Here is a 20,526-nt window from a genome sequence, read left to right on the forward strand (position 1 = left end):
TTAGTGTCTGAGCAAATCCAAGTATGCAGAGACTCCAATACTCGCTTCGATGTTATGTATACGTAGTTAACATACATTGTTTCTTGCTGACTTCTTTTGTTTTGTTGCTCTCTTTCAGGCGTGCTTCCAGAGACAATTTATGCAGTATGCATGAAGCGAAAGGTCAAAACTCCAGGCTTTTACCAAGGTATCGGCAGAGAAATAAGCTTGGATTAAATTAAAGGGATACCGCAATGAAATTTCGCCGCCTATTTCTTGGTTTGTACGTGTTAAAGGCACCAATATCCCATCGGACACACATATATCTTGTTGAATAATACACAAAGAGGATTTTGAAAACAAATTCAACGATTAGCAAATGGCACCTAGGGTATGTCACTAAAGCCTCGCTTCTAATGCCTGTCTAGGAACCGTGACAGCTTGTGACGATAACTGTCTCGCCTAAAAATATACCTGCCTTGAACCTGACGTCATCCCTCCAGCTCTGCGGCCATCAGAAGAGAAGGGATGAAGGAGGAATTTCCTTCTCACCGGGACTCTCTTTTGTGTGTCCCAGACTTTCCCAGACGCCGCTATTCTCCCTCTACAAGATTATAGAAGATATTAAACCCGCCTCACAAAATTCGTGCAAAGCAGCTAGGCGGTTATAGTTCAGTGGCCCGATCGCTGGCGTGCTTTGACCGCTTCGGTGGCCGGAACGGCTTAAGCCAGGAACACATTTGCGAAAAAAAGCCGAATTTTGTGCGAAAACCGCACACGAAAATCGCACGACAGCTAGGCTCCTCCCCTTTTCCGAAAATCGGGAGCTGTTCGAAAGATCTGCAGCGCCAGATATTTTCGCACGGCGCCTCCGAATTCGGGGGGAGGAGCTCGGTGAGTGAAAGCCCGGAACAGGACGGAACAAAAACATACAATCGGCTCGGAACATGGCGGCTCACGCAGCTTCGGAAGCAGCGCAGGCAACATCGTATGCCATCCCTGCGTTCTCGTCGCAATCTTCGTAGAAAACCCTTCTGTCTTTATCAAAAGGTGGTGGTACAAAGGCTCGCGTGGCATTCAACGAGGTTTTAATAGCTGAAGTTTTTAAGAGGCGCGAAATATGGGACGCCAGTTCGCCAGACTACCGCACAGCCTCCTAAAGTCGGAGCACGAAAACCGCAGCGCATTGCGATTTCCGCGCCGCGCATTCCACCTCATGTGGCTCGTCTTCCGAAAATCGCAAGCTACGATTTTCGCAGCCTCCGATTTCTCTCCGATTTTCGGTTCGTTTTTTCGCAAATGTGTTCCCGCCTTTAGTAAATCCTGACGACGACAGCCTCGCCGCAGCTGTGCCCGACCCGAGACAGCCTATCGTCGCGATTGCACTGGATGTCACGTTCTCTCCGCTGGCTGCTCTCCGAGTGCACGACAGAGTGGGCCGTTTATATCGAAAAATACGGCCATCAGGCTCAAAACACAAATGTGCGATTGTCATTTGCGGATACTGTGGATCATATTCAGCCTATTTCTGAACACGACGGGTATATTTCAAATTTCGTTAAAGTATCCCTTCAATGGGGGAGGCTATGACCAAAGTGAGGATGAATGGCCTCAAGTCTACGATGCAAGGACGTTATATGCAATCGTGTGATTTAATCATCTCGGCGACTTGTTTATTTAATGGTTCTATTAGAGGCTGCACTAACGTACTAGAATGAGCCTGATTTTTTTTTTTCTTTTTTTCTTACTTAATTCGTTTTTTTTTATTTTCCGCATAGTGTTGGAGTCGCCTTCTAACCGCGTTGGGTGGGCTTTTGTGATGTTTGTTTGTTTGTTCCTCGAGTCCCTCCCAAATGCCGCTTTATACAATCGCCAAACACGCCGCAGGCCGGAGGGAGTGGAAAGGAAAGGTGAGGGAACAGTAAAACGGCGAGAAGAGACATGGGAGACAAGAATGAGATTGCGATGGATGGCGAATCAGCGATTTAAAATGAAATTTACGGTCGATACGCCACATGTCATTAAAAACTAGAACTAAAACGCCGTCCGGGAAAGTTGGTCTTGGGGTCAACCTGAATAATATTCAACAATCTCTTTCTTCCAATATTGATGACTCTTCCTTTCCATCTTAAATTATCTCTAAGTGCTGCTAAATCAATATTAATGTGAGACAGAGAATAAATATTTATCTCATCCCCAGCCGCCTGATTCAGATCACGTTTCGTGTTTGTAATTAGCGTGTTAAACGCTTAAAAACAAACAGCTGAGTTGATTCGTTAAAGGGGTACTCCACCGGTTTTTTCATTGTCTCCGATTTGCTTGAAATTTTGCTAAACTAACCAACAAACATCGCTAAAATAGTATCCCAAATATTAGGTCAAAATATTGTTTTTTCGCGAAGTTATTGAATTTACAGGTTTGGTCTTCACCATGTTTTCAAACTGAAAGTCTCTACTGGCAACAATGAAAAAGTGACGTCAGTGGAAGGCAGGGGTTCACTCTTTGGGCTGTAGATTTTGTTTTAAACTGATTCGAAGCAGTTTCATGGTGTCAAATGAATGCTTGGGAAGCTCGCTGCAGTACCCGCGCAGCAGCACGGAACAAATGATTGGCACATTCTATTTTTTGGCTGCTTGCTCGACATGCAAGCCTGCCTGCCACTGACGTCACGGCACTGAAAAGTGCGCGAATATTTGAATGTTGGTTTTTGCACCATTTTCATTTGCCGATTTCACAATACCTATTATGAATTTCGCGATGCTAAATAGCATACCGGAAAGGCTAAAGGCCGGGGAGTCAGAAAATATAGTTAGTTGAGGTAGCTCAAAAAATCGGTGGAGTACCCCTTTAAGTAGTTTATTGTACTTCACATGGCAATAAATTGTGTGTTGCTCCAAATAATGTATTGGGAAAAACTTACATCACGGATAAATTTGTATTTGCAATATACTATACGCAAAACGAAAAGAGCCATTTAGTGTACTCATGCTCGATTATAAAATTTCTGAAATATTGGGGCGTCCCCGGCCGATAGTTTGGCCAAGTAAAGTGGGAGCCGTAGGTGTCAGACATTATCGCGCGCTACCAGTTCAGTACGAACCCTTCACACAGTCTTCGAATAAGACCGCTCACTGGAATGCATGGTCCAGTTCACTGCTTGAGTGACGATCCTAGAGACCTCGTTGCTGACAATTTCTTTTCTAAAATTTCGCGGCGGTCTTTCGTTTCTTCTTTGAACCAAAACTAAACAGAAACCCATTGAGTATACAAATACACTATCTTAATATCATTGAAATCCGAGTCAAAGGCAGACGTGCCTCGTCCACAACTGGAAGATATGAAGAAGAAAAAAAAAAACAATCTGACGGTTTCAATTGGCATGATGATGATAATGTCAAGTACATTGCATATGGCCTATTGAGTTTGGGCATTTCTTACAACACTAGAGGCTATGATCGACATTTATTAAAACGTAATTTCCGAGTAAAAGGTTTGGAAATAAAAAAATGGTTATGTTTAAAATTGAATTCGGGAGAGCTATAAACGTGGACAACCGGCGGTAAAGCAATCGCCCTCTGCTGCTCTATCGATATTGTACTTCCTACAATGGACTTCTTCCAAAACCGACGCGCCCCATCGCGGCGAAATACCACGCAGTGCACTCTGGGAACTAGTTGGCCACTCAGTTTCGGTTTCGACTGAGCAGCTTCATCTCATGCTATCACGCCGCGACCGAACGCGCCGCTGGCGTTTTCGATTATCTGACTTTTCACGAACGTACAATACACTCTTTTCTCGAGCGATACAAAACGAAGACCGGGGCACTTTCCTTGGTTCCCGAAACACCGGATATTGTGCGTGCGTATGCGAATGTAGTAAGTCGTGGCTTAGTCACCTCACCCCACGAGTGCATCTTTGAGCTCAATATCAGTAATCCAGTCTAGTACCAGTGAACTACAACTGAAATTTGTTCGTCTGGAGCCTTACACGCATTTTGTTTGCCAAACGTCCGCTTCTTGTTACTTCACTGGGCAAAAAGCAAGCCGCATCCTCACAGGGTATCAAAGTTGAGGCCAGCGTTTACGCATGAACTTTTAAGGAAACGCAATAAATTCTACCTCACTACTGCACAAAAGTTACTATGATGCCTTCCTCGTGTCATCATATATCTCCCACTCAAATTTAATGCTGATAGAAGGTTAACGTTTCGCAAACACTGAGATCGGTTAGCTACGACGGAGGCCCTAACAAGCGTCCCCTACTCCTCGCTTAGCCTTTTTGGACGAGCTTTTACTGACGCCCGAGATCTGTGCCGGGAACGGTGTCTAAAATTATCTCGGCATACTCAGTCAGAGAGAAAGCAAACACATAACAAATATCATGGCCATTACCAACCGTCAAATGCGCTTTGAATTCGTTCGAGCACTTGTCTGAAGAATGTCGCACCGTGCGCCGGTCGGGCATGAACCCCAATGCGGTGCGCATAGCGGTTCATGCCCGTCTGACGCACTTCCGGCGAACGGTGCGACATTCTTCACACAAGTGCTCGACTTTTGCATTCTTAAAACGGTCTGTATGCGCGAATGTGCCTATATGATTTCAGGATAACTTTATGCGCATACGCGATGTTGAATATTAGTGAAATGCAAGCGGGTGGGGACTTCACTTCGTGCAGTGCTGCGTGTCAGTACAGATAAGAGATAAGAAGTGTGTTAAAATTGAGCTTTTCAATGGCACCTCCGAGTTTTACCTCGCACAGTCAGGCACATTAAGAAAAACAGTTAAAAGCAAAAAGAAATATTTCGTCTATGGACGCACGAAGCAACAAACTTCCTGATCAACAACACTAATGTAAAGGCGCGAGCTCGATATATGCATACTTATTGTTTGCTACAGCTTGTTGATTCGTACACAAGCAAGATCCCCGAGCACCCGAGCTTCGCAGAGTCGAGACTCCCAGCACTGGCTCGTCCACATACCTCGATTGGAGCGCTAACAGGAAGGCTCAAGTACAAAAATACAACAAGCATGTGTTAAGACAAGCTATACGTCTCGGGCTTGTGCTAAAGCTTCGAGGTCTGGCCATTTAGGCTAGTTTAGAGACCACAAATGACGCTCTCGGGACCAGAAAACCATCTCTTGTCGACGTGTCGATCGAAACCGAAACCATGCCACCCTCCTCCCTGGCCAACTAGTTCCCAGAGTGCAACGCGCGCCGTGTTGCATGCAGGGCTTTATGGAAGTAGTCTATTGAACAATCCCTCAACGTTCAAGCGTAAACCATAGAAGAACATACTACACGCTCTACATAACGTTTAACAATTCTAGAGAAATATAATTAATAATGCGCCTCACTGAAACAATCCAAGTGAGACGCCCATCATGAAGAAGCACATCGAGTACAATCAAATTTGAAGTAAAACAAAAATAAACAATGTCACTAGGCAGGACAGCTGGTTGTTATTCGACGTACTGAAACCCCAGAAGGAGTTGTGTTTGTCTTCCTTCTTTTGCCCCCGACTTGCGTTTTAGTATGTTGAAGAACAACCATCCAACTTCACCAAATAGCCAGGATTAGATAAGAGTTTTAAGGGCGAGTTGTAACAATGTAAAAGTATATTGAACCGTAAGAAATTAACACAAAATAAATATTTTATTCGGTAACCACAACCAAACGACTGAATTGTTTTCACATATTCATTGGGCTGCAAGTTATCGTTTGACTCGGAAAAGCTTGATCGCCTTCAGATGAGTCATCAATATGTTGACAGAAATCTGTTTTTGAAATGCTTGCTTGAATCATTGAACATGGAGTAAGAACTGCTATACACGATATTATTCTCGACGAACCACGCGTATGATTAGTAAGAAGCTCAACCCATGTTTCACAGTCTTTGGTGCTAGCGCTACCTTAGTAAACAATCCAGATTATTTTCATCATAGACACTGCACATATGCATCTTGGGAACATTTCCACGCGTCCTGAATAACAACAAGTATAAGCTGCCCTTGTCATCTTTGGGAACGAAGGTAATAGAACATTTGACTTGACTTCTGGCAGCAGATCTAAGTGCGGTGGCCACAAGAAGGCCATGATGTTTCTTTTAAAATGGTTTTACTTCTTTTCGTCGACAAAGAAAACATTTGCACCTAGGAGGCATAGTGGATCCGATGAAGCTTAGGTTCTGGTTGGATCTGTTGCGTCGACGTTCTGCGTCGCCCGAACACAACCGTCAGAATTACAATCACGAGAAGAACGATAGCTACTGGTACTCCGATTAAGAGACCCCAGTTCTTCGAATCCAGCGGCTTCTGCTGCTGCCCAGGAGAGGGATGCTCAAATGTAGCCAGGGCGATGTTGGAAGCTCCCGAATCGAGGCCATCCTTGTTCAGCACACGAGCAGAAAAGTAGAAATCTGTGCGGTTTTCGATCTTCGCCTCGGACACCACATCTTCCGGAATCTTGACGGTGACGTTCTGCTTGGTTCGTGCCGGAAGCGGTGATAACTGGCCTTCCATGACGTCATTCTCGGAAATCTGAACACCATCCTCAAAACGCTTCAAAAAGCTCGCCATGTTGGTGCTCACTCTGATCTCTACTTGAGAAGCTGCAAAAATATTTTTATTTTTTTTACAAAACCAATTTGCACCATTGAAGCATTAGAGCACGTACAGCCTGGCATTGCGTTAGAAAAACGGATCTGTGGAGCATGAACAGCTGACGAATCAGTAAAGCATGTTAACTAAAACAAATCAAGCTAAAACATTCTGAAAGGGCGCTTTCGTGTAAATTCCTCTAATCGCAGACTCAGGCAATGCTATCCACTCGGATCTTGTGCGAGGAACAACATTATATTTATTGTAGCTGGCTCGACAGAATATTTTTTTTTTATTTTAATATCCATTGAATGATCTACTTGACTTGAAACAAATTGTTACTTCTAAATAGCAATTATTGTTAATTGCTGGCAGGTTATTAAAGATGGCTTGCAAAAACTTCAAGCACAAGTGTTATCACCTTAAAGTTAGAAGATCCCATCAGATTAAGTGCTTAATCATACAAGGGTAAATTACTTTCAAAATGTAATTTAATTACAATAATAATTAATTCGCTTCAAAAGTAGTTTAACTACAATAACAATTACTACTACGTAAAAGTAATTAATTGCGATTACCAATTACTTATAAAAAGTAATGCAATTACTTTACAATTACGTATTTCTTAGAGACACCCGACTGGGGCCATATAACTTTAAACCGGAGGTAAAGAACGCATAGTATTTGTTCATTTCTTGCCCCAATGTTTGAGGAGGCTTAATCATCGCTGCGTAAATGCCACGTGTTGTGCTTTCCTTTTATAAATTTTGTTAGATTAATGATGGAACTTGACAGTCTGAGGCAATGAAGTACTCGGTTCTTATATTTTTTTATAAATAATAATGAATTAGTTCATGTGTTGATAGATGCCAGATCGCTAAAGAAAAAATGGGTTTATAGAGTTTTGTTAGCCCGGGAAAATAAAAATGCGACAATTAGTCATACATGAATAATATACAAGTGTTAATATAGAACTAAAATCCACACGCGCTAATACGACCGCATTCACATAAAAACATCATGGTATAGTAAATTATTTGCATTGAGTTGAAATTATAATGGCTCAGAAATATATCAAAACCGAATAGGGGCTCCCGAATCATTAGTAACAATATTCACAGGTGCGAGGTCAGTCTCCAAGATGCTTATGCAAAAAATATACAAAGTAAAACCAACAGGAAATAAACTTGAAAATGCTACAGATACAAACATGCGACGTACTGAAAGAGGGATGTCAAAAACTGGCAAAAAAAAAAAACTTTATTGACAATTAAAGTACCTAGCTCAACTAAAAGCTGAAGCTTATTTTTTTTTCGGTACTTTCAGTATTTTGGCATGTTTACGCTATTGTTTTCTGCTCGCACTGCCGATGACGCAGCAAGGCGCCGTTGAGGTAGGCTCCAAAGAGGATTTTCTCATCCCGCAGTATAACCAACAAAACAACAAACAATCTGAGGCTATTTATGTTGTGAGTGTGTGTGAGTGTGTGTCTTCGCGCGAGTGTTTCACCGAGAGCTAGGCCGCTTGCGCGAACGCTGAGGCTTTCGGAGAGGTTCCGTTGGCGCCGCAGTTTTGCAAAAGTAATTGTGCCTGAATTTTTGCAATCACTGACGCTAGAAAGTAATTAAATTACAAGTACAATTCCTTCTGGGCGAAAATAATTAATTACAATTACAAATTACTAAGAAAAGTAATTAAATTACAGTAATTAAATTACTACCCAAGTTAGTAAGTTACGTTGGCATGTTCTCGATATAGATTCCCAATACAAACCTTGCGGCACGGATCTGGCGTTTTTCTAGCTCATCTGTATGCGCATATTATCTGAATTCACGAGACAATATTAGATCCAAAATATAGCCTTTCTTTTCGCAATTTGTTCTGGCCTTCACACGCGGCGTCGCGTTAATATGCCTAGCTTTGCCGGTTCACTTAGTTTAAGGTAGACGCAAGGTTGTGGCTACAGCCACCAATCGAGCTACATTTAGGCTATCGACTACCTGAGCCCTAGACATAGTGTCGGCAAACTCAGAAGAAGGTATGTTGCTCTGTCGCAGACTTTTTTTGAGCATTTCTCGTCGAATGGAAAAGCGTTCCCTGCAATTTCAGATGAAGCTTTACATAACCGTTATTCGTAATGTTAAACAACAAAATGGATGACGTGGTGTTACTTTAAGGCACTGCTTATTTAGCAACTCTAATACCTGAGTCCCACTAGAGCGACAAACAGAAACAGTGGACACCTACTGGTCTCAAACACGTGCAGCGTGTACGCAGAAGTGCTTACCTTTGGCAGGCTTGCAGTTTATTGGTGCTCGTGAAGTAAGCACGAGGGACCGCAAGCCTACCAAAGATACCTTCGCGTGCATTCTGAACGTGTGTGAGGCTTGTCGATGTTGATTCTTTCTGTTTGTCGCTGTAGTGGGACAAGAAATGGTGTGGCCATAATAGCGGCAACGGCACCACCAGCCGCACATTTTTTCCAGTAGTTAGAAATACGTGTAATTATGATGTTATTTTATTCGCAGCCGCCAGCAAGACGAGGACACATGTCCTAAGAAGACTGAAAACTTCGTCAGAGACTTGTCAGTCTTAATGCGGCGAAGATGCTGTCATGTGCACTTTCTGTTCATATATTCCACTATTGAATGTACGCTCCTGCCCGACAAATCACTCGCGCGTATTTTTCAGTAACCCAGAGTTACAAACTAGTTGGCCCGACGTTGCAGCTTGACGTAAAGTCCCTGTATGCGGGAAAGCAGTTCAAATCTCCCTCTTCACACAGTTGTCCCCTCTCCCGGTCTCTTGACGCTCGTACGTCTCCATGCCGCCATGTTCGTTCGAAGACGCCAAACATTTAATTTTTACCCGCTTTTCAGCGTACATGGGTCTTAATTCAAAGCTGCCTGTGACTCTATTTACGAGATGCAGCAAAAATTATATTCTATCGAGCAGAGTTTTTTTGTTTTTTTTCCTCAGAAAAACTTTTTTTTTTCTTATTGCAGTTACGTTACTTGGCAACTGTACCAAGTGGCACCACTAATTTTTCACATAGTCTGAGCTTTCGGCGACGAATGAGGTGCTTTTATTTTACGACAAACACAATTCTTTTTTTCTGACTGGCAGCATACGAGGTGTGATCAGAAAGTTCCGGCTCTGATTTTGTAGCGTAAAAAGAGAGGGCAGCACAGTGATACGCGCTCAGCAGTCGAAGGAAGGGACCTCCATGTCTCATTATACCAAAGGGCGCCGCTCTGTGAACTTTGGAGCTGCGTTTCACGAGTTTTTGTGACCACGTGCATGGGCACAATAGCGATGTCTCTATAGACTACAAACTACAGCGAGAGCGAGCATCCATTTTGCGTCAAACTTGACAAATATAAAGCAGAGATTTTCGCTATGATTCAGCAGACTTGTGTAAAAAAGCAGTGAATTTTTCGAAGTGTTTTTAAGTGGCACTCGCGCTTTAGGAACGGCAGAACATCGCTGGAAGACGAAGAGCGGTGGGGCGACTTTATCCGACCTTTCCTTGACTTCGGTCACGTTGTGCCATTCTTGAAGCGCGAGTGCCACTCAAAACAGCTCGCACACCTTCCTTTTTTTTTACATAAGCCTTCTAAATCATTTTAGAGGTCTCTGTTTTATGTTTGCTGAGCTTGACGTAAAATTGATGTTCGTTCTCGCTTTGGTTTGCAGTGTATGGAAAGATCGCCATCATGCTCGTGCATGTGGTCAAACAAACCAGTGTAGCGCAGCTCCAAATGTTCACAGAGCGACGCCCTTTGGTATAATGAGACACGAAGGTTCTTTACTTTGACTGCTGCGCGCGAATCACTGTGCTTCCCTCACTTTCTACGCTACAAAATCAGTTTCGGAACTTCTTGATTACCCCTCGTATGTGTTGGTTTATAATTACCTCATAGCCATAGTTTAAAACACATTGCCACAGTGCACTAACACCAAAATTTGTCTAATGTTAAGCCGATTCAATGTTTATCAGTGCGAGCTTTATGCTTTCTCTTGAATATTCACATCAAAGAAAATGTGAAAAACTATGTTCAAATGCCCAAGTTCAAACAGAGTTAAAACGACTATACTGAATGCAACGCGAGGCAATGCAAAAGGTGACTTCTTACCTTGGCCATAGTCCAAGTGCTCTCCCGGACAAGTCCAGGACAGGACAACGCAAAGAGATCCGTTCTCAGTAATAACATCAGCGACTCGAAGGTCCTGGATCGAGGCCGGTGGAATCTTAGACACATCGATCGCGCCGTCAACTTGGAAGGAGCCCCCATCTGAAAATCTTCTGAAGCTTGGAGCTTTTTCGCCAACAACCTCTAGAGGTTCGGCAACTTCGATGTCTTCATCCACGTAAACAAACTGTTCAAACGGAAGTCCTTCGGCTTCAAACTCCGGAGAGGCAGAAGCCGTTTTCTCGGTAGCTTCCACATTTGTAGATACTTCTGCAAGATAAAATTATTTCTGGAAAATTGGGCCCGAATACATACGGTAACCAGCAAAGGTGTCGAAAGTCTTTCTGGTGGCAGCTTGCAATGCAAAGTTTGACAAACATGCATGTGTTCACCAATAGATTAAACACACTGAAACCTCATACGATTACCAACACTACGCCGTGGAATTATTTCTTGAGAGTGTTTACTAACAGTTGTTCTGACGGCGCAAACCTAACGTACTCAAAAAAGCCCAATAGCAGAAAAGGGCACACAGCAAAAACTGTCGTCACATGCATCAGGCAAGACCGATATACAAAAAGGAAGTAGAAGACTTCGTCTATAGCGGTCTATCTGAGAAATGTCTATCTAACAAAAAGTTCTGAAAAAATGCTGATTCATCGTTTCCATTATCTGTCATAATCCTGGCACATCAAACCTGTTTTTTGCTTCTCATCTTATGAAATCTTTGCTTGTGATGTCCAGTGGCCGAGTGTGTTAACTCACCGCAGCTCGCAGTATATGCATCGAAAGCTCAAGCTGCAGAACCCAGGAACCCTGGGTTCCTTCCTCACCCTCGCACGTTCCGATCTGGGTGAGCACTGTACCGACGTGCGGTCGTCTAATCACTACAGCTCGATGCACGTTCGAAACCCTAGGGTAGTGGTGGTACTGCACCGGATGAATTCCTCATCTACAGCTAAGAAATACGCCAACTGGAGCTAATTTCCCGCTTTTTAAACAAACACAAAACAAAATTATTAGTCGATATCCATTGCGTCTACCTCCGGGAATGCGTTATCGCCGGCCACGTACCAGGTGGAGACGCTACAACGGGAAGACCTCCGGAACCCCGTCGTCCTCTCACAATAATTGCCGAGCCATCGCCCACAACTTCGGCCACCACAGAGTATCTTCCGTTGCCCTTGAACTGCGTGAAGTATCCGCTGTAGATGCCGTCGTTGGCCGTGACGTCCGCACCTGGTAATAAGTGAACACAGCCGATAATATAATGAAATAAACAATAGGATATAGAGAACTCAAGGCGAAAGCCATAAGCCGTCGCAGGACCCTTTTTTTTCTTCCCCCAAAGAACAAAGAGCGAGAGTACAAAGATAATTGAAAAAATAAAAACACTTAGAGACAAGTACAGACAAGGACGAACAAGAACAGACAGGGAGAAACAAGGACAGACAAGGAGAGACAGAACAGTCCTGAGAGAACTGTGCTGTCTGTCCTTGCTTCCAAGTGTTTTTTTTATTGTTTTATTCATTCTTGTTTCATTTATTTTCCCGAAGGCTCCTGTATGTGCGCGAGCGAATCCGGTTGACATGGCTTCGTTCACCTCCGTACATAAACTGGACAAGACGTCCATCGTGATTATCTCAAAAGTCACCCACACCGGTCACTCCTAAGAAAGAAAGAAGCCCAGCTTCAGTCACTGACAGATTAAAAAACGCAAGGCTTTGTTTATCACCCTCACGCTTCTTGCTACGTGATTCGTTCTTCGGTGCTCTTAGCGGTGCTCTTATTGGCTAATGCAACTATCCCATTGGGTGCCGTGCCACAACACGTGACTTGGGCCCCCCCACACGGGTAGTTCCCGTTTCGACCCATTCCCGATTCAACCTTCCCGTTTCTACCTTCCCGTTTCGACCCATTCCCGATGCAACCTTCCCGTTTGTACCTTCCCGTTTCGACCCATTCCCGATTCAACCTTCCCGTTTGTACCTTCCCGTTTCGACCCGGATCAAAACGACCTTCTCGTTTCATCCTTTCCTATTTCGCCCTTTCCTGAAACAACATTCCCGCTTCGGCCATCGTTCGGTTAGTTTGTATTATTCGTTAACAGTTGATTAGGTTCAAGTGTCCAGTGTCTGTTCTCCTTGCTCACATCACTTCTCCCTCTTCCGAAACAACCTCGTAAAATAAACTCTGTCAGGGAGAGCTCGCCCGAACATTTACAGCTTCATCGACCTGCAAACGGGATGAGGCCTTGATAGGGATATCGCTGCAGCAGCTTGCAAATGGTGGTGCCGTGCGGGCCAGGTGACCGCCGAATGGTGGCGCGATTTTCCTGCTCGACATCCTCAACCAGGGCGATAGCATTTTGTGGTTTATGATTTTTGCCCGTGTACGCGACGGTTCTGTGTTTGACCTTGTCAGGAAATGAAGTCGCAATCATATGCCCGTCAGCCTGTCTGATTTATCACTTTTAAAAATATCCCGTTCACTATAAGGAAGTTTTAGAAAAACGTACGCAAGCGCTTCGGGTAACCTAAAAATGGCGTCGCGGTATGAAAACTTAGGCAACGCTAATTTTCGCTTACTCAAAACTCTGGCCTGCGTTACTCTAAGATTTTATTAGGGAGTTTTCGTAGACCACGTTTCCCCATTTCGCTAAGCCCTCCGCAACGAAGAAGCCGCTACTGCGCCTGCGCGCCGATGCCCTTGACTGTAGAGTTCTGGGTATCGTAGCGGGTTGCCGAAAGCGTCGCGTGACGTCGAAAACGATCTACGAAAGCTCCCTGGCGAAACCGTTAGCGCGAACAAGCGACTGTTGGTTTCAGCTACTTGTCTAAAAAAATCAGAAGACTGCCATCAATATTATTAGTGAGTTTAAAAGTGCTCCTCTGGGCCACTAAGCGGTAAAATGTGGTACCTTCTAATACCATTTCGAAGTAAAATTCGAAAAATCGCCAACATCGTGTTCGTGGTAACGTTGTCGCGCAATGTACACAGTCCATTTCGTAGTTACATATTTTGGGGACCATCTTGAAAGAAACAGTTTAAGTGGTTCAAGTAGAAATACATTTCGTTGAAGCTTGTCTGAAAGTATTGCATATTTTAAGAATACGTTTACAAGCAAAAATATTTCACAACATGACGGAATTGCTTACCTGCACCTTTGCATTAATGCCATTAACATGATTTCGGGACATATTCTTATGCATAAAAACTGCGCAAACCAGGATTAGAACGATGGACACTTTTCGCGAAAAGGTTGAGATGTGCGGGGCTTTATACCAACGGGTTCAAACGAGACAAATTCAAATGTAAAATATCTATTGGCTACGGGTTCAAATATGAAGGGCGTTTCGGGAACGGGTTGAAACGGAACAGGTTCAAACGGTAGGGTCGTTTCGGGAATGGGTCGAAACGGGACGGGTTCAAACGGGAAGGTCGTTTCGGGAATGGGTCAAAACGGGACGGGTTCAAACGGGAATGGGTTGTTTCGGGCTACACCCCTCCACACCACCCGCCCCTTCAACCGTGGTCACAGTACTGCTAATACATGATACAAGAGTCGGTCTGTAGACATCCTCTGGAGCGTGTTCCTTCCTAAAACATTGATCGTGTAAACACTGTTTGAAGACAGGTTTGAACATATGTGTGAGGCGAACATGGTTCCGACGTGCCTGAGATCTGTCCGCAGATAAATCCGTCACCATGCTTGAAGCGAACGAAGTGCCTTTTGTAAGGTTCTGAGTTGTGTGAATGCGGCTTTGAACTGGCGGTGTTTATAGCTCTACGCATTTTAGGCACCTTTTGTAGTGGAGATAGCCCTGCCCTTTGTCTACGTGGTACAGGCTAATGAAACGCACCGACTCCATCGTCGAAAAGCTCCACAATCAGCTGCCCAACGTTCTTCTGGGGTGTCAGGACCTTGGCCAGGACCTTTGCACGCAGAACTGCATGGGGACCCTTGGACACTTCCGAAAAGATACAGGCGTCCAGCGCCTGGTTGACGTCGAGTTTCTTGAGAAAGGTACGCAGCCGAATGGGATGGTCATCGGCTGCCACAGCCATCGAAGTTACGCGAACGTTTACTACATCCGTGTCGGCTTTCGTCGCCAGAGCAAGATTCCAGGTACCGGGCTACGGAAAAGAAAGGAGACAACATGCGATCTTTAAACTATGGGCAACGTTTTTACTTTCTTTTGCTGTCACTCCCACTGCGTGTGTACGCGTTTTCGTCACCTCATGAACCGCGTGGAACGTTCTTACTCGCGATTCGCCCGCGTCGACGTCGGCGCGGCGTCATTTCGGGTGCGTAAGCTTTCGTAATGGCCAACGCGCCTTTTGCGTTCTAAACCAAAAAAACAAATAAGACACGCGCCGCTGTTATGCTGAAAGCACGCGTCTGCTCTCACCAAGGAGAGCCGGGTGAACAGTCACGTGATCTGAACGAATCCGTTTTCTGCGGCGTGCGCGGAGTGCGTGACTGACACACTATGTATTTCAAACCTGAAAATAAAACACGAGTCCATTTGAAGCCTTTCTTTCTTAGCTTAAAAATTTATTTAGTACATATGCGTTTATTCTATCTGCACGTGGCGCAGTTTATGTAGCCTAGAGGCGTTGAGAGTACACCGGTGGAAGCAGCTGTCCGTTGCTGCATACGGGTTTACCTACGTTGGCATCGACGCGTACGGCCGTCGCGCGTTGCGATTTCGCGAGCAAGAAACAGCTCCATGCGGGTCACGCTTTACCATCATGATAGTCCTAAAACTAGACGTACCGCCAAGATTAAAAAGGGTAACTTCATGTACCGGACGCATCGCGACATTTTTTTTTTTTTTTTTTTTCTAAATAAAATAAAAGTTTGCCTGTCAGGACTGCTTGTAAATTCGTGACTGGTGAGTTGAGCAATACTGGACACGGAATGGAGGAACCTCTGACTAATGTACTGTAGTCTTGCATTCATCACAATGGTTCTATAAGGATATAACAGATGGTCACACCTTGGAGATATCAACGCTTTCAATATTGTCGTAAAACGACAGGTAAGCGTTTGAATAGAACATATTGAACTATGAAAAAACGTACCGCAAACATCCAATTGAAAATGTTTAGTTGCTTCAGAGCTAGGGTTGTCAATAACAAATAAAACATCTACTGACACTGGCTGTAACTTCGTTAGCAAAGTAAACAGCGTTAAATTGAAATGGTTTTCAATACTCGTTCTTTTTATTTATTTTTTTAATTTTTTTTTAGAGAGAGAGAGAGAGAGAGAGAGAGTAAGCACGTGTTTCGGGTTATGGGAGATCTAAAGTCAGCGAAGTTTGCGCCGAGACACTATGTAACCTCCAATGTGGCATTGTGGTGATTCAACCAGTCCCAATTAATGAGTAGAACATTTCTGAACGAAATAGTAACACTGAATATTAAGAATGTTGCAACACTAATATTTGTATTATATCTGTCATTTAGCCAGATTAATTTAAAGAACCCCCGGCACAATGTGCTCACTGCCCTGAAGCAAAGTACGGGCGCTGGAAATGTGCCGTCATCTCACCATACTTTTTATTGCAAAACACTTCTGTGCAAAGAGATAACACAGTTTTCTGATATGATAACACATTTCGTCTAACACAATCAAAACACCGAAGAATAAAACCTGAATTTCATACCATTGCTGGCGAAGGAATCTTGACGGTTCGCCATTTTGAACCCGAGTTCGAAATATGGAAGGAGCAGGCCTTGCATGTGTTTCCCATGGGGTCCAAAACGTGAACCTCCAGGTTAGTTTGGCTGCCCGACACAATGACGACCTTCGTGTCTTTACCGAGCTCCGGGTCAATCATGATTGGAATTGTTTTACTTTTATTCAGTTTAATGGACTCATCCAGAATCTGTGCAAAATGAAAGTAAACATCGCGCATGAGCAAACTCAAAACGCTCCATCAAAACCGCATTGCAGTTGCATATGCTCCACACGTTTTTATTTTTAGGTCGACCATTCAGTGTGCTTAATACACGTCAAAACTTATCTGTGAGCAATGTATCTTGTGAGCACCTGAAAGAACAATCGTGGTACCATTCATTGGGAGTTTGGTTAGCCATTAATGCGGGATGAATATTCTGAGAAGCCAAATGAAGAATACGCTGGAAACCTAAATATTCTCTGAGCACATTGGACGTTTTATTTGGTGGAAGAACCGACATCTTATCATTTCTATTAGTTTTTCTGTTTTTTTTTTTTTTTTTGCCGAGTTTTTTTATTATGTTGTAGCGATTGGTTGCCTGGTTGCACCGCAAAGAGGTGTACATCCGAAGTATTACTGACAGTGTGTCAATAACTAAAGTCAGAAGCAAAATAAAGAACACGCCTGAAATGTATGGGCGTCCAGGAATAACCAGGTGGCATCGCCATGTGTTCATACGAGAGAGCCATCGTTTACCACGCTATTGTACACTTGAGCGGTCACCAACCCACCTCATCACGACACCACCAGTCTGATAAAAGCCTGAGACCACACCTTTGTTCGATGATGGGCGGCTTGAGTCATCTCTCTACGTTTGTGCGTATTATTGGGTCGGTGGCTTAATTGCCGCGACGTGGTGCAGCTCGAGTGTTGGACTTTGGTGCTGAAAGCCCACACAGCGATTAAGTTTTAGACGACACTGCGCTATTTTCTTTGAGCCACTATTCGCACACCCATGGTGTCGTTGATCTATCTTGATCCCACTTTAATACTCACTTGTGAACCAAAAAAGACGAAGCAAAATGTTTGGAAAAATATTAGGTTTACACGACGTTTACGTGATATCTAAAAAAAAAAAACGGGATAAATACTGGCGGCATGTCAATAAAATAAAGTAAGCCTCGTTTAGTGTAACTCTACCGTGTAGTTTAGTTTTTTAACTACGCGAAATTAAACCCTTTTTTTTCGCACATTTCATTTAAAGGTCGTGTAAACCTAATTTATGTCCCACCATTCTGCTTCGTCATCCTTGGTTTAAACGTTAGTACATAAGAGGCATCAAGAGCGCTCAGTAATACCGTCGGCGTGTGAATAGTGGCTCAAATAAAATAGCGCAGTGTCATCGCTAGCTTCATCACAGTGCGGACCTTCAGCCCAAAAGATCCAAGACTCGACCTGCATCCTGTCGCGGCAATCTTGCAACCAATCCAATAGTGCGCACAAATGTAGGGAGACGGCTCAAGCCGTCCATCATCGAACAACGGTCTGGCCCGATGCTCTTTTGAAACTGGTGGGGCAGTGAGGTGGTGGGTAGATGACCGCCCGAGAGTGCAATAACGTGGCGGAAGGTGGCACTCTCGTACAAACAAATGGCGACGTCACCTGGTTATTCCTGGATGCCTATAAATTCCTGTACCTTTCCCTTCTGTGTGAGAGCCATGAATGCCGCAAAAGCTATTCGATTTCAGCTACTAACCGCACACCTCTTAAACCGCAGCCACACAGCTTGTACATCATGCAAAAGACACATCAGTGTTCGATGCAGACATACGATGACAGACGTATCTGCAGACATGCCTCAAGCAGTGTTCGAAGCATGTTTCCTTTAGGCATACGCATGCTTCGTAAATGTTTCTAGACAGTTCTCGTATGATCAATGCGGAAGGGCCGTCATGCTAGAAAGGATGGATGGATGGATGGATGGATGTTAATGGCTACACCCTTTGTAACGAACGGTAGCTAGCGCCACCTAGCCTAAGTCTAAGACACGTCTCAGACGGTGTCTGCAGTCTCTCTTTTGTGTGATGTGTAAGCAGTTAGACCGCGGCTTAACTGATACTTCAATGCCGATGACCCGATCTTAAACGTGTTGCAGGAGTACAGGACGCAGCAGTTACTGACCGTGATCGGACGGTCAGCTTCGTCCAGCTGGGTGGTGGTCGACTCTACGAAGGCCGACTCCATAGCGACCTCGATGTTTGCCTGGCTGTCGCTCAGTGAGAACGCCTTTCCCCCCGTCATCAGGGCGAGGTTTTCGAGATCCTTTTCTGCGCTCGTACCCAAAGCCAGGGTGTTCACCACAACTTTCTCGGCCAAAAGCTCCGGCAGCACGGCTGCTATTCTTGGATCCCTGTTTTCCTCCCCGTCGGTCATGAGAATGATGGTGTCACCCTCCGCCGTTCTGCCGCCTTCTTTCAGCACCTTGAGTGATGACCGATAACAACGTCAATACCAATCAAATTACAAAGCGATGCACGGGTACGGTATTGTGCAGGTTTAAATGGCCGAAGTAGGAAGCTCACGTAGTTTAACTGTCTTCGTAGCACGCTAGGCTGCTCCTCTGATAAACAGTGGAATGGTATTTTTATTACCATTTTTTGTTCTAGGTAGACGGTCGAATGAACCGTAGGCCCATCCAGTTTTCAGTGATTATAAGCTAGAGCGTCAAGACGTAACCCAAAGTACTCCTTGATAATGGGTCACTTGGAAGCCTCAGAGTGGCAGCCGTAGCTCCTAGCTGGCAAGTCTTCAATCCTTTAGGTAATGATAACTCTTGGAACGTTTCTCCTGCTTACGATGCTCATGCATGGATTATGGTAAATATATCTTGCTAAAGATTTTGACGGCTCCGATTTATTTCCCTCGCTGAAAAAGCTGATGGCTCCTTGTATACCTCCTCCGCTTAAGTTTTTGATGGCTCCTGGTAAATCACCCCTGCTTAAGGTTTTAATGGCTTCTGGAAATTCCTCCCTGCCTAAGGTGTCGATGGCTTCTGGTAATTATCCTGCTTGAACGCCACTAAAAAACTGCTAAAAAATTATTTTGTAAAACATTTTTTCCAACCTGCCTCGACAACCGTCGTGTTTTGTTTGACCGCTCCTAACTGGCATGCAGGTGAGTATCGGCAGTTCACCTCTTGCAGTTAAACTGCATAAGGTCCGGCATTATTCTCTAGATGGAGAATGCATTTATGAGTTTACTTAAGCCTCAGATATGCACGCGCGGGTTTCTACACAAGCAAGTTCCTTCAATGATAACGGCGTCTCCGAAGTTCCTAACAGAAAAAGTGAACATATCATTGCCACATCAATCCTGCCAGCTTTTCATCTCTCTAATTACATCATCATTTTTCCGACAACTAGGGTCCGTGACATCGTTACATCACTGGTGTTCAATCAGGTGACAATCTTAGTTCCTGTCACTATAAGAAAGCTGCGAGCGACCCCGTACTAAAGACGGAATCACGTGATAAGACTTGTGAAAACTTGACGGCACAAACCGCTATCCAAAGTTTTTGAATGCTCATTTCCGGAGGCATTGTGTACGCTTCATTAAAGCAAAATCAAGATTAGATTATCAAAATAGTGTATAGTGTATCGCACCTTCTCAAGGATATGATTTAGATGAATTAAAAAGACTATGATACTATATAAAACACGAGTGTTTAAACAGCTGCATATCGCTTAGTGGGAAAACGAAACCTAGAGCACGGAAATACGCTGCCATAAACGTTATTTTCGCCATTAATTTTTAAGAATAAGAGCAAACGAATACTTTTATTCCCACCTTTGCCAAGCCAATAGCACCAAGAGAGAAGGCCTCCGCCTGGTCTCCTCTCCCTCAATGAAACGTCATCAGAGTCGGATCGCGCAAACTCGGCTATTGGGCCCGAGGCATGGTTTCCGACGCCGTGATTGGACACGAGCCCCAGCCGAACACTGACACAGCACTCGTGCCCAATCTCACGCTTCGATCGATCTTACTCTGATGACGTGTGGGGAGGTATTTTG

At 44.3% G+C, this 20,526-nt stretch overlaps 1 protein-coding gene across 1 annotated transcript; it reads right to left on the bottom strand.

Moving 5' to 3' along the window:
- Window positions 1-6,129: 6,129 nt before the first annotated feature.
- On the bottom strand, window positions 6,130-19,110 carry LOC121834557 (calcium-activated chloride channel regulator 1-like). Its single transcript, XM_042288269.1, has 7 exons — window positions 19,039-19,110; window positions 18,638-18,937; window positions 16,442-16,663; window positions 14,633-14,906; window positions 11,844-12,008; window positions 10,713-11,039; window positions 6,130-6,587 (listed from the first exon to the last, which is right to left on the bottom strand). Exons 1-7 carry the CDS (start codon window positions 19,108-19,110, stop codon window positions 6,130-6,132), a joined length of 1,818 nt encoding a protein of 605 aa, XP_042144203.1.
- Window positions 19,111-20,526: the final 1,416 nt, after the last annotated feature.

This window comes from Ixodes scapularis, unplaced genomic scaffold (genome assembly GCF_016920785.2).
Source record: "Ixodes scapularis isolate PalLabHiFi unplaced genomic scaffold, ASM1692078v2 ptg001477l_1__unscaffolded, whole genome shotgun sequence".
In the NCBI taxonomy this organism is placed as follows: Eukaryota; Metazoa; Arthropoda; class Arachnida; order Ixodida; family Ixodidae; genus Ixodes; species Ixodes scapularis.